The sequence below is a fragment of the Dermacentor albipictus genome, chromosome 5, assembly GCF_038994185.2.
Source record: "Dermacentor albipictus isolate Rhodes 1998 colony chromosome 5, USDA_Dalb.pri_finalv2, whole genome shotgun sequence".
Lineage (NCBI taxonomy): Eukaryota > Metazoa > Arthropoda > Arachnida > Ixodida > Ixodidae > Dermacentor > Dermacentor albipictus.
Genome location: NC_091825.1, coordinates 87,077,569 through 87,092,151, shown reverse-complemented (window position 1 = coordinate 87,092,151; position 14,583 = coordinate 87,077,569). Strand labels below are relative to the sequence as shown.

Here is a 14,583-nt window from a genome sequence, read left to right as displayed (position 1 = left end):
CTACATGGTTGTTGGCAGTGGTGTTAAAAAGATGAAGAAATGAATACGATGGAATGACACAGACAAAATGACAATGACATAATGATGACAACAGTATGGCAACAAAGTAATGACAGCAACAGAGAGACACTGACATAATTATAACACGGCAACAAAGGAAGGACAGCGGTGGAATGGGGATGATGTAATGATGATATTGCAATGCCGGTGATGGAAGGATGATGATGTCGTAATGGCAAAGCCATGATGATAACAGATTGGCGGTGATAGAGTAGTGATGATGGAACGATAATGATGGCATCTCGACGATGAAATGACAATGACAAAAGTAGGCAGTGAAGTGGTGATGACGGGAGAAAGATGACGAGGTGATAATGACAAAGAGTGTGTGTTTATGTTGGATGTGGCGCCTGCTTTTATGTACATCACATGTCACCCCAGGCTGCCTTAGCTTGCAGTATGTCTGGTACTGCTTTGCACTATCTTTGGAATCAACCTATCGTGCAAAATAGCAGCAGCCAGCAGTTTGAAAGTAGGGGAACGAGGCAAATGCTTTAAAAAAAGATGCCTTTCTTCTTTTCTACTGCTAGGTTTGTGAGGCTAAAGCTATGCAAAAAAGTAGCTAGATGTTATGCATTCTAATCAAGGGAATTGTGTACTCAACTTTCAGTAGCAGCTTCAATGATAGTTGAAAGCTAGTGCTTTATCCTAGCTTTCTTGTTCATTCTTTGCTCTCCTGCCCTCAGCCCTTTTATGCACTCTTTTTTTTTATGAACATACTTATTTTTCACTTTGTAACCACGAGCTATAGACTTTGTGCAGCAGTGTTTACAGAATCTTTTTAATATATATATAGTGTCTTCTTCCCAATGCTTACTGTGTTACATAATATGAACAGGGAATCTTTTTTTACTGCTCGCTAGTAATCTCTTTTTTTGTCATTTCAGAATTGCAAGATAATGTGTATAGTAGCTATAATGGTAAGCAGTACTTTGATCTTTTTAACATAAGCACTTTTCTATTTGTGTACGTAATTGCTAGAGGCCTACATGGAAGCTTGCCAAAGTATTGCACATTCTAGCATAATGCAAAAGGCAGCTTCTTACCATGGTGTGCTCGAGAAAAACATCTTGAGGATTTAGTTGGTTCATGATTATGATAGTGAATTACTGTGCAAATGTAATTAAGGGGACAGCACTCAAGAAGACACATACGGAAATAGTATGTGTTACACTATTTGTATGTCTCCTTTGTGTGCTGTCCTTTTATTTGCATTTGCACAGTATAATTTCCTATCACAGTGTGTGCTTGCTTCAGCCCTAGCACTTGAGGTCCTGTGGAGGAATCTGGCTGCATTTAATCTGATTTTGTGCTTCTCTTTAATGTCTCATTGAATTAGAGGTGGTGATGCAAAAGTTGCAAATGAGTGTTGTTTTCGGAAGGCCTGCAAAATAATTGTTTTGTCATGATGTTCAGTCCAGGTAAAGTGCAAGCTAAAATGCCTGGAAACTCAGCTAGTGAAGGAAAGAAACTGTGTGTCCTGGTCCAGCTTGGGCTCTTTTTTGTCCGACCACAACCAGCTAGTGCCTTTTAAAAATTCTGGTAAGTTTATTAATATGTACTCTCCAGGTGCCAAATAATTTTCTCCAATAAAGGGGCTCTGAACCACGCCTTAAGCTTGGTTAAAAACAGTCTGTGGATAGCATACATTGCTGTGAATATCTCACTTAAATTTTGCAGTCGTGTGCGGTGCGTGAAGTTCGCGAGCAGATTGCGAAGTCCCCTTTTTCTGAAACGTTTGTGAACAGAAGCCTGTTCCTCACTCTTTTTGAGCTGCTATATTTCATCATATAGCATATACCCATATGCGGCTATTGTTGACCAATAGCTGACATCAATCAAGAAGGGTGTTTGGATCAGTGCGCTTCTTCCTACTGTTACTTTGTATATTTATTGACAATATTTGCTGATGTAATGTTGCAGTATGTTAGGTAAGAGGATCAATCATACAAATCATATGACCTGTATTAGTCACAATCATTATTCATATCATAAGAAGCCAACAAACATTGATGCCAAGGACAACATAGGGGAAATCACTTGTACTTTTAAATTAATTAAAGAAATTATTAATTAATGGAAATGAAAGTGGATGAAAAACAACAACTTGCCGCAGATGGGGAACGATCCCACGTCTTCGCATTACATGTGTGATGCTCTAACCAATTGAGCTAGCACAGTGGCGTTTCCCCATCCACTTTCTTGGGTATTTATGTGTTACTGCTAGAGCTCACATAAGTTCAACAAACCTCGAATTTTCTTTTAAATACCTCCAATGTAGGTGACGTCCATATATAATGCTATAAAGAAATCCATGGTGGGATTGTGGATTGTGGATGGTGTGATTGAACCTGTCTTTCAGAACATCAGCCAAATGCTCTAAATATTAGGCCACGATTGCGTGCGAGCTTTTCTTGTGCCAAAGTAGCTCTCTGAAATGGTACATGCACGATGTGCCAGTTTGTTGAATTCTTCCCTCGTGACAGTTAGTGGTTTGAGACGTTGGGTTAAACTGCAGTGCATTCAGAATTGGCCAGCATTTTCAGTTAGATGCACTTACTGGATACCTCCAAAGTGGGTGAGTTCCACCCATAATGCTATTGCATTTAATGTTTCCTGTAAAAGGTTCAATGTGCCCATCGATCTGAGAAAAAAATATGTTGTGTTAGATGTGAACGAATGCTCGCAAACTCTGAAAGGTTTTGGTAACACCAGATCGGCGCTGTGACTAGTGATCTCTCTTCCTCTTCTTTCAGAGAGCTTTTCCCGTAGTTGCACCCTAGTGAATAAGGACAGTGTTACCCATGACATCACACTGTTCAGCTTCATGCTGCCGCAAGGCTCATATATGTGGGTGCCCATTGGGCATCACGTGACACTGGAACATGATGTCAAAGGTCAGTGCTACACCAAGTCCATGACAGCATCTTGTCTCAAGTAACCGTTTGGTTCCAACTATTGTCAAATCGCTGTGTCCTTATATCGTGGTAGGAACTAGTAGAAGCAGCTATGATGAGACAATAATGATTGCTCTATTTTAGTACTTAAGTTGGTACTAGGTATTCTGGCACATAGTATCTCTTCTGTTCTGTCCTGGCCTCTGAAGGCTCATTCCTCTGTACTGTGTGAGGCAAATCTACTTTATTTAAATGGTTGCCCCAGAAAATTGAAGAAGTGTGTCACAAAGAAACTTTGAAGAAGCATCACCTTTGTGATTACCTTTTGTTACTTCAAGGGAGCCGTCGCGTTCTGTGCGATTTCATTTCATCACCTGCTAGCATTTCCAGACTGCTGTGTGGTTTGACTGTGGTACCAAAAAAAATTCTTGTACCATGTTTCTGCCACACTGAATGTATTCAAAGTTTGCCACGTTGCTGCGGGACACGTACAGTTTCAAATGCAATTTCGAAAATTTGTTGTCTTGGCCCCTTTAAAGAACTGTATGTAAAGAATTAGTTTGTAAATTCGACCCAACGCTTATGTAATAGATCTTCACTAGGGGCCATTGAGGTAACAAACAAATAAAAATTATAATTCTTGTTTAAATATTTGTTACACAACTACGAGAAAATAATAACAAAACTCTCACTTACGCGAGCGTGTTGTGAGGAGTTTTATGACATCGGTCAGTTGAGAAAACAATGGTACGTTGCATGACTTGCTTTACATCATCTCTCAGGAGCAAGTAGGACTGCATGGAGGCAAAGCTGACTCTGCGATTGATGCATGATTCCTAGGAAGTTGCCGAGATCTGAGGTTCGTTTTCTTTTCTTGGCCAATTTAAATGAAGGAATGCGAATATCTCGGAGTTACACCCCAGTCATCCCTGCGCTGAAGGCTGAAGAGGCCGGGTCTGATGGGAAGACAGTGCACCTGATGATCAAGGTCTATTCTGAAGGGGCCCTGACTCCCGTGCTGAACACCCTCGAGATCGGTATGTGGCGAGCTCTGTCTGCTATGCCGGTGCATTTTCACACATGAGCAAATAGTGAGTTACATATTATGACTGCATAGCATTTCAAAAATCACGGAAATCTACACCTGATTTCATGCTGCTTTTCGACGATCAGATCAATCGAAAAGAATCAAAATTTCAATTCAGTAATAGTGATGCCATTGTATGCACTCTTTCTATTATTTTTTTTTTTGTTCATTTTGTTGAGCATGCAAAGAGAGAGAGAGAGTTATTTAATGAAGGAAAGGAAGAAATGTCGGCTTGAGGAGCTGTATGGCCTGCTTCTCTATGCAGAAGAAAAGCCAAAGCTACATGAGACTAACATAGCAGTCTGAAGTAAGGAGAGGAGATGCGCTCTTCTTCCTACTAAAGCATCAGTTTTGCACATGCAAGGAAATTAAATTGTTAGCAAGACATGAATGACAAAAGAAACCTGATCAGTGTACATATGACAGGTCAGTGTTCAATGCTCTTGTTGAAGTGTTTATTAAAAAAAAAAGCTATGAACTCAATTACATCTATTGCAGAACGAAAAAAGAAAGAAGAGATACTAATGAGATGCTTTGTTTTTTTTTCTGTTCAAACTGTCACATGAAAGTAGTAGCCAGAGCCTGTGAAGAACTGTGAAATTTGGAGCTATTCATTCGGTAAACTAGTGCCCACAAATGAAGGTACAAATAAGCAATGATAGTGGTGATATGGACAGTGTGATTGCACGTCTTCAGATCTAATGATGCTGCTGATAAACATCAGTGCATCATAGGTTTTAGTCCAAGGGGGGGGGGGGAGGGTTGTTGCTACAATTTTTAAATGCTCCACCACCTGCGTCATGTATATTTGATAATGAAAAGCTGGCAATGGCACAACTGATGTTTTTATTGTGTCTTTCTTGTGCAAGAATTAAGACTGATAGACAGTACTTGATCAAGAACCAAAAAATTTTTAAAAATGGTATGCATTACAAATGTAGAAGTACATATATACTTAACCCCTTGAGGTAACAATTCTACCTATTGGAAATCTACTTTTGTCACATTTCTTTCATACTATATATATAGAGAGATTTGGCATTGTTTGAGAAGATAAAACATATTGAAATTTTGTGTGAATTTCATTTGTCTGCACCTTAGCTAAACTCTAAAAAATATTTCATTTCTGACTGTGTGGGAGGAGAATGCCTATCTGTTTAATTAACTTGCCAAGTGTAAATCATGGTAATTATGAACACCAAAAGGAAAAAAAGTAGTTTTTTCCCACCCCAATAATTTCACATTAAATTATTTTACAGTGCAGATGTAGTAAGAAGTCTTCTGAAATGTATTCATAACCTTTTCAATGTTACTATTTTCTTCATTAATTGCAATTCTGAACCATTGTTCGAGCACATGCAATTACAATGCACAATAAGCTTTTCTCCAGGTCAATACTATGAAAAGTTGAACGAAATTTTAGTCATAAATTTGGGAGGCAAGTTGTAAAAAATGTGCAGCAAGAGAGGTAAGATTAAGCAGATATGTTTCTGAATATCTAAAAAGTGCAACGTGGCATTTTAATGTTTTATCTATATTTTATACGAAGTTATAAAATTCTAAGGTTGCAGCCTTGCAGGTGTGAGTTTCTGTTGGTGATTTCTACAAGACTTCAAAATGTTGCAATGTTCTACAACACTATACCTTAGTGGTTCTGCACTCTAAGACTCTCTAGGATTCAGACAAAGAAAAGTAGAATTAAATGAGTAGCATAGAGGCACTGCCACTCCCAAAATTGCAAAAAATAATTTTTTGAGAAAAATGCGAAAATGCAGCTATATACATTTCAAGCTACAATACCAGATAGGTTTGTCCTGAAGCGGCATTGTAGGTTTATTTTTGACAGGAAACCAAGCCAGAAAGATGCCCTTTCATACGAGATTAAGATGGCCTGGCTCTGATAAGTGGTCTTGGAATGTCAAACGGTACAAAATCGGTCATTTTCAGTGCTTTCATGGGTGAAACTTAGCATTTCAAAGTATATATATAGCATTGTTTCTTAACGACATGGCACTTTGAGTTAGGTTATTGCCAGCAGATTTGCCACAATATGTAGGAAAACATATTACAAAAATGAAAAACATATCTATTGTTTTATTTTTGTCTCTTATGTTGTTTCCAATTTTTAAGGTAAAGAGAGACTCATCTAATCATATTGCCTTTGTGTGATCCAAATAATGTCCACATTCTCAAATGTATGTGTGAGTATCAAAGGTTACTCTGGAATGTACAGGGAAACTTGTATAAATAGTAGGCAGACTTGGCCAACAGGATCCAGCGACCAGTGGCTCTGCTCGCCACTTTCAGCGTGCTTCGAGTGTTGCTTGCTTTTCTAGGTACAAGTTCGGCCAATAAAAAGCTGGATTTTTAACTCACACTTTGGGCAGTGTCTATTTCTTCACCATTACTGACATGACCTGACAATATGAAAAAAACGAAGAGCTAAGGCATAAATCTGGCTTATTAACTCACTGAACCTCTTCCATGGTATTGCTTTTCTGAATGATCACGTCAGTTTTGTGAAACTGTTGGGATAGCTAGCAGCGTGTGTGAATACACAAAATTGGCTATTTCCTTCTTTTGTTTACCCTGCCCAGGCGACAAGGTGGACATGAAGGACACGGAAGGTGACTTCGAGCTGTCGGCCTTGGAGAAGTGTCAGAACCTCATCCTCCTTGCTGCTGGGACAGGCTTCACACCCATGGTGCGACTGCTGCATTGGGGCCTCTTTGTCTCCAGGCAGATGTGAGAGCACTTTTGTCTGTCATGTTTAGAAGCACAGGAAACACCACTGTTCCTGTTGCATGTTTGGATGATTTGGAATGAAAGGTGCATTCCGTCAAAAAGTAAATCTAATTTGGCACTGCCAGTTATCGATGTAAAGGGAGCATCCCTGTAATACTAGCCTTCAGCTTCATGAAGCAAATGATGTAGATGGAGCAAATGGTAGCCAGGTGCTGTGAATTAATCTCGGTGAATTGGTGCACACTTTGAAAAAGCCACCTCCAGGCTGAAGTTTTCAAAGTGGTCATTTTCAGGCACTGCTAAGCCAATGCTAAACCTCATGATGGCCTCTTTGCCTTGCGTGTACCTCTGGCCACAGAATATTACGGACCATGAAATCTGAGAAAAAAATGAATATCTCTGCAACTTCACAATGCAGCCTGGTATTTGCATTTGCGGCCTCGACTAGAATGTGCTAACAACATTGTCGTATACATTTTTGCTGGCTACTGCTACAGGCTGCTCGGGAATTGAACGTTTTCTGAGATCCCGTGGTTGTAAACTTTTGTGGCCAGGTGTACATCAAGTTGGCACAACATGGCTAGGTAAAAAAAAAATCAATAAAAGGAGTGGTTGCTATAAATCAGGTTTCTTGTAACAGGTATGCACACGTGTAAACAAAGCAAGACAGTACTGAACTACATTGTTTGCAATTGGCTTATACACCTGGAATGCTGCAATGAATGGTGCAGGCTTTAGTAGTCAAGCCAACTTGACTTCTTGGTAGGGTCTGTGATTCAGCAGCAGCGAGTGCCATTAGCGTAGTCGAGACATGGTCTAATGACTTAACTTATGAACCTGAGTGAACTGCCTAGCACTCGAAATGAAGTCACATTACCAGCAGTTATCACCAAATTCTGGCCGTTGAACTTTGGCCTTAATAAGACAACTGCCTTGTGGTTGCCTCACTAGCCTTTCACGAGTCTTCGCCATGCTTGCTTCGATTTGCACAGAGCCTCACGTGGCCAGTTTGCCATAACTGTAGATGCAGCAGTATCACATAGTGGTAGCCAGTGCTCCATTCTAGTGAACAATCATGCAGAACATCGTGACACTACTGACAAAGCACAAGCTGTGCTGTTGGTGGGACGATACTGTATTTCGAGCAAAGTTTTGCATACAGCAGATTTGTTTAGCAGTTATCAAAATTTCTAAGGATCCCGCATGCTCTTACATTGCATAAACACAAGGATTTGTGCGTATAATGCAAAACTCATTGTAATGGCTTATTTTCATTCAGTAGACCACTGCAATAAATTTGCAAGTATGTTTGTATAGCGGATAATAATATGGGCTTCGTTGATCTGAGTTCCAGTGAAGTTCTCGCATTTTCTTAAATGTGTTCTTCCAAGCTTTTCACAGCACATTGTGTCTGTCTTTGTAATTATTGTAGCACCATGTGTTTGGCTTCATTGTTTTGTTTTGCTTTCCTCAGTGACATAAAGATGATGACATTCAACAAGACTGTGAGGGACATCATTTGGAAAGAGGAGTTGGATCGACTACAGGAAGGACACAATCGGTAAGCTGTTTCTTTCACCTCACAACACAGGGATGAACCCTCACCTCACAAGTCCCTGTCCTGCTGAGTGAGGATCACTATCGTGCCTCATAAAACACAGACGGCTGAAGGCAAATTATTTAGCGGAGCGTCACGTACCCTATTAAATAGTTGTACAAGATTTGTTTTTCTTTATCCATGCTCACATTACGGTATCCAGAACGGCTGTTTGGAGGGAGTGGCAACCGAGAATGTGCCCAGGGGAAGTGGGACGGTGGGGTGGAGGGTAGTACTGATCACCTAATTGGGGAATACATGAACCCACTCTTTGGGAAATTCATTCCGTGGCTCATGGGAAGGACTTCAAAGTTTGTCGTGGCATTACACAATAGGAAGCGGTCTCCTAGAGTGGCTGTGGCATTTGTTGCAAGAACGAGGTCATGGTTTTGGATCCTGGCCGCACTCCGATTGGCAGTTTAATAAACTCCAGGCAGACAAACTTGATTGAGAGCCCTCTTTTGTATCACTTCTCATAGCCCCTTTATTACTTTGAGACATTAAAGGGGCCCTGAAACACTTTTATAACATAGTAAAAGAAACGTTGCCAATCTGTAGAAGAGCCTCCTGTGAACATGTGAACCAAATATTATTACACTGCACGAAACGAGGGATTTACAATCTCGTGTTGAAAAATTGGAGGACGCTTAAGCTTCGCCTTCAAGAGTGGGACGCGACAGCGTTCCCGTCGACCCGCCAAGGGGTATAAGACAATGCGCTACGACACAGCGATCACTTACGATGCGCCCCGCATCGGACTTAGCGCCCACCTATCACGCGGTGAGCGTCGAGCAACGCAGCGTTCGGCGCGGCAACGAAACGTGCGCCTGAGCGAACGGAACGAACCAAAGAACTCGGTGTCTCGGAGAGGAAACGATCTACGCCAGCCAAACGTCGTGATCGGCACGGGCAGAGAGATAGATAGTAATCAACCGGGAGCACGGCGAAGCGTCGTCAGGGGAGAGGGAGTCCCGCGACGCGCCTGGCAGCGGTCCCAATGCGCGCGCGGCGCGCCTCCTGTCGGGGCAGCGCCGTTCATTGAGAGGAGGGGGTCTTCTGTGTTTGCCGCAAGATGGCTCTGCGTGTGCGGAAAGCGCAGAAGAAATGCAGCGGAGACGCACTTCGCAACTCGTGTAATTGTGACTTCTGTACGTTACATGTTCATAATTACCGATATACACCGCAGTATAACTTTCCACGGCTCGTTTCGAAGGCAACACCGCATTCACTAGAGGCGCGTTTGCACCGCTTGGAAGCATCGAACTCGTGGCTGAGTGGTAGCGTCTCCGTCTCGCACTCCGGAGACCTTGGTTCGATTCCCACCGGGCGAATCTTGGAAGTTGCTTTTTATTTATGAAGCGCCTGCCGTGATTTATCGCTCACGGTCAACGCCGACACCGACGCCGACGACACCGGCTTTTCTGCGACACGAGCTCCTTAACGCTATCGCGTTAAAACAGTAAAAACTTGCTTGCTCTCGCTTGTCCAATGTTGTCATGCACCGTCATCGCAAGCAGCTCGACACACCAATAGATATTGGCTGATTTCGTGATCACGAGAACATTCTCAGTAATACCTAATTGCTAATTTCGAGTTAGGTAAATAAAACTTTTACAGTGGACTCTCTCTAAATGGACGCTCAAGGGACCAGGGAAATCAGTTCCGTTTATCAGGAGTTCCATTTACTGAGAGACAAAGCTGAATACAATTGCATGAATACAAAACCAGCCAACCATCAGGATGACGCTCCGTTTAAGCGGCAGTTCTGTTTTAACAATTTTCGTTTGTCAAGATTACGCTCTATATATATCTGCAATCTCAAAAAGCAAAAAAAAAACATTTCATCATTGTGCTGCCGGTCTGCGCATGGCAGTTATGTGTGGATGCGTCTGCTGCTTATGGCCTCCGAGAAAGCCACGGAGTGCCATGATGAGCTCTTTCGTCACCTAGACACTCGTCTTTTGGGTGAGGCTTTGACCACTTTGATTCTCCCCAGTGTAGCTTCCAATGCACTGTCAGAGACGAAAAGAGAGAGAAAGCTGTATATCGGTGCAATAATCTTATTTATAACTAGTCATTTTTATTTATTTATTTGTGAAGGTTTAAAAAAATGTTTCAGTATAAAATTTATAAGACAACATCATTTAATAGTGAGGCCATCTTATGATTAGATAGAAAAGTGTTTCAGATCCCCTTTAAACTCCACAAATCAATTAGCCACCTGGGGGAAAAATAATGAATGGTCACTGTTTCTCAAGTTGTGATTTGCAAACCTTAGGGGTACACAAGGGAATTCAGGAAGGCTTCGTGGTTCACTCTGGAGATACATATAGGGCATGTCTGGTGAGTCCTTGAAATAGGTCATCTGCTTCTGCTGGCATTCTGCATATTTGTTTTGATCAAATTGAAATGAAAGTGTAACCAACCTCAGCCACCTACACTTCTCAACTGATGTAATTTGATTGACTGTCAGCATAAACTTAATAACTTTGCTAACATTGAGCATACATGCAGTGGGCTTTTACAGTGCTCGTGTCCTTGAGCACTGTAAAATTAACATAATTGAACCTGTGACAGCATGCCCAAATACAAAAAGCACTCTCTGTGGGCTACTGTGAAATGCCTGCAAGTGGCTTCGGAATCGATATGCTCAGGCGAGCACTTCTTTCAAGAAGGTCATTCTCAGAGGTGTGGCAATGTGCATTGGCATTCAATCTACGTTTTTTTTTTCAGAAAGCCTTACTTATGCAACTTGTTTGAAATGCTATAGTGTGTTCCTTAGCAGATGTTGTTGGGGAGATTTCAAAACAGGTGCTGCCTTTAGGATTCTTACCGGCTTCAACACTGACCAGCCTCAGTCATGCACTTTTAGTATGTGGCTTGATACAATTAATTCTACACTTTATTAAAGTCTGCTTGCACACTGTTCATTGTGATTTGTTGTGTAAAATATTATCAGACAATTTTTTAAAAGCCTGTGGCATGTGGTGCTGCTTCTCGCATTGCCCCTTCAAGTGCAACGACACTCCAGTGCAGCCATATGGTAATTTTGTGCTCTTCTTCAAGCAAAGCAATATGTTATATGTGTGTACAAGTTATACTGTGTAAGCATGTGTTTATTCCATTGCAGTTGGTGTTCTGTAGATAGGTGTGCTTGTGTCCTTAGGCTTATCTGCTTTAACGCTGTGCTCTGTAAAAGATGGTCAGGTTCTCCTCAACCTGCAATTGCAGCTTTTCCACCTGCTCTTCCTTCCAAACTTTTTTGCAGAATAAGTGGAAATAAAATTTAAATGATGTTTTAGTTGTGCGCAAATATAATGCTTTACTGCACAAATCAGTGATGTTCTAGGAAAACGAGTTTGAGGTATAACCCTGGCAGTATATGCTATAGTTAAATAGAGTAACAGCACAAGGAGTAGACAAACAGATGGCACGGACAAAGGGCTGTCTGACATCTATTTAGCTGTAATGTGTACCAACGAGCCCAGTCATTCCCCAACCTTCTTCATCATGATGTCGTGTCATTAACTGCTTCGCACAGTAGAACAGTTAAGGCAGCCAAAGGTGTCCTATTCTGTGCCCTTCAGGCTTTCTTATTACTGGACCGCAAATTTGCATAATGAACTCAACCGAGACATGCTTGCATGTGAATATGTTCGGCGTCACTGCGTTTACTGCAGTGCGACGACGAGGATCAATCGTACTTTGTGCATCTAAGCACCCGGCCTGTGCATTGCTTTGTTACAGGCTACACGTTGAGCACATACTGTCAGAACCTGACGATTCTTGGGAAGGCGCCCGAGGCCGTGTGCGGAGTGAACTGCTGGAGCGCCTGCTTCCCGAGGACATCCGCCAGAGTGACTCCCTGCTTGTTTGCATCTGCGGCCCGCTGCCGTTTACCAAGACTGCGCTGAAGTGCCTGGAAGACCTACAGTGCCCTTCAAAGTCCGTGCACGCTTTTCTCGGTTGAAGGACACTCGGCAGTGTGTGCAGAAAGGAGCCGGGTCACGATCTCTGCGCCATCAATGTGCCATTATTGCTGGGCTTGAGATTCTCGTGCCGTGAAATAGGTAGTGGCAGTGACAGCCATATGTTGCATCATGGCATTCAGAAAAATTTTTATACGTAACTGCTTTGTTGTGCATAAATTACTGGTTATTTCCATGTCAATTTTCTTGCGGATGCAGCAGTTATTGGTCCCTGTTCCCTTGCAGATATTGTGCTACAGCTCGAAGTTTGCCTTGTGCAGCCCTGATCGTTGAAAAGCCGGTCATACCAGCTTGAGTGGATTTTCAGTGCTGTGCACGGGTGTTTCTCTGTGCCCGTGTGTTGTTGCAGAAGGTTGCCACAACAGGGCACACAGCTGTCCTGAGAGGAAGCTTTAGCTAGAGGCCAACAGCAATTTCTCTATTCAAATTGCATGTAAAATGCAGAAATATTGTTATGAGACAACCGTGCTGGACAAACTTCAATGAAATGTGTTACGTTTGAGAGAAAAGTTTGCATTCAAGTTACTCTTGCAAGTAGAAATTTGATTTGTAGCTTGTAATTTTTACAAAAGTTCTTGTATATGGGTAAGTTTAAAGAAAGCCGAACCACAAAGTATACGAATCCATAACTCTGCACCAAGAACAGATATCACACTTCTGTAAACTGTGTTTCCTAGATCACCTAAAGCGGACTGATATTCTACAGAAACTTACAGCTTTTGTTAAACTGTTGCAATGTTTACGAGGGTCTTGCAAAAGTCCCCTTCACGCATTAGTGGTATAACTTGGAGTTCTGCATAAAACATCCATTTTCTCCATGTTAGATGCCTTACTAGACAGAGTTTACGGAATTGTGATACTGTTATTTATTAATGAGCTGGAGTCGTAACCTTGGTATATGAGCTTCTTTCAATTTTGCAATTTTCGACAACGTTGTACAATGATGATGGCCTAAATTTAAAAAATCTGCTTCCTGCAGTCAGTAGATTTTAACTTTCTTCTTTTAAATGCAACAAACCTCTTCAAAACTGGTGCAGTAGTTGCAGAGAAAATTGATATCTCCATTCCCACGTGTTTATTTAGGAGGTCCAGAGCTAAAGCTTCGTGTTTTTTAAATAGGCTAAAATAGTGGTTTTTAATTTCTGTCCCACTTGTTTGTGAAGCCAGTACAGGGCAAGGACATATGGTCATGGGACACCCTGCAAAGCTTTACCAGAAGCTGCACAATGAAACTTCACAGTTCACCTGTCAGGAAATGTTTCGGCAAAGTGCCCTTTCCTTATGCGGCAATTTATTAGTGATGCTTATGCATTGCAGTAGGTGCTAGAGTGCACACTGTGAAGCCATTTGTGCATTTTCCCCCACTGGATTATCAATTGTAAATCACAGCCAGTTATTTAAACATAAATTTAATATTCCTGCTGCAACAATTTCTTGTGATAAGACATTTGCCATTTCCAGTCCAGATATGTCTGACCCACGTGGATCTTGCTGCTTGCGGTCATCGCAAGCTGGATGTCTCTTGTGTCATTTTCGTAGAAACTACAGGATTGAACTTATGTGCCAAGAAGTCAATACTTAAGAAACTTCTCGTCACCGGAGACCAGTGAAACTGATGATTGCGTCAGGTTTCATGGTTGCCATATCAGACACAGTTGTTTCAGACAGGAGAATCTTTAGCTCAGCACCTAGTACTGTATGCCACATGCTTGTGCTGTACACATGCCTGTACGTTTCCAACAAAAAGGCAGAACTACTTCATATCGCCTAACGAATTTCTTTTGTACATTGCTCAGCAAACCCAATGATGTACATGAATGTGGCACACATGCACTGTTATAACCATTTCAGAATTATATTTCGAAGCCCGTTCCTTTTTTGTTGTCTTTCATTGCACAGCCACTACACTAACACAGCATTGCTGTGTTAGGAGCGAACAAGGCTGATTCACTGCACTGAAATGTGGAGTTCTCCACACTCCAGAAAAACACCTCATATGTATGTGTTGTGATATACCTTCAGTACTTCTATATAAAAAAAAGTTAAGGATAATGTGACACAACCCATTGGTATCTAATGATTCAAAAGTGGATATGTTGCCTTTCATGACAAGCTAAAGGGGTTATCAGTGCTTGAACACTAATTGGATGCGTCACGAAAGGTTGAACAGCCAAGTGTGAAAAAAAAAGAATGCTATAGTACGATAAA

At 41.6% G+C, this 14,583-nt stretch overlaps 1 protein-coding gene across 12 annotated transcripts in view; it reads left to right on the top strand.

The window, feature by feature from the left end:
- Positions 1-14,248, top strand: part of LOC135906845 (cytochrome b5 reductase 4) — a 441,851-nt gene extending 427,603 nt beyond the window's left edge. For all 12 annotated transcript variants that reach the window (XM_070538514.1, XM_070538511.1, XM_070538518.1 and 9 more), the window contains 7 exons: positions 948-980; positions 1,477-1,602; positions 2,817-2,957; positions 3,851-3,994; positions 6,642-6,789; positions 8,264-8,350; positions 12,134-14,248. In XM_070538514.1, the coding sequence (XP_070394615.1) occupies positions 948-980; positions 1,477-1,602; positions 2,817-2,957; positions 3,851-3,994; positions 6,642-6,789; positions 8,264-8,350; positions 12,134-12,356 (902 nt within the window). In that variant the 3' untranslated portion in view covers positions 12,357-14,248. The remainder of the gene's footprint in view (positions 1-947; positions 981-1,476; positions 1,603-2,816; positions 2,958-3,850; positions 3,995-6,641; positions 6,790-8,263; positions 8,351-12,133) is intronic.
- Positions 14,249-14,583: the final 335 nt, after the last annotated feature.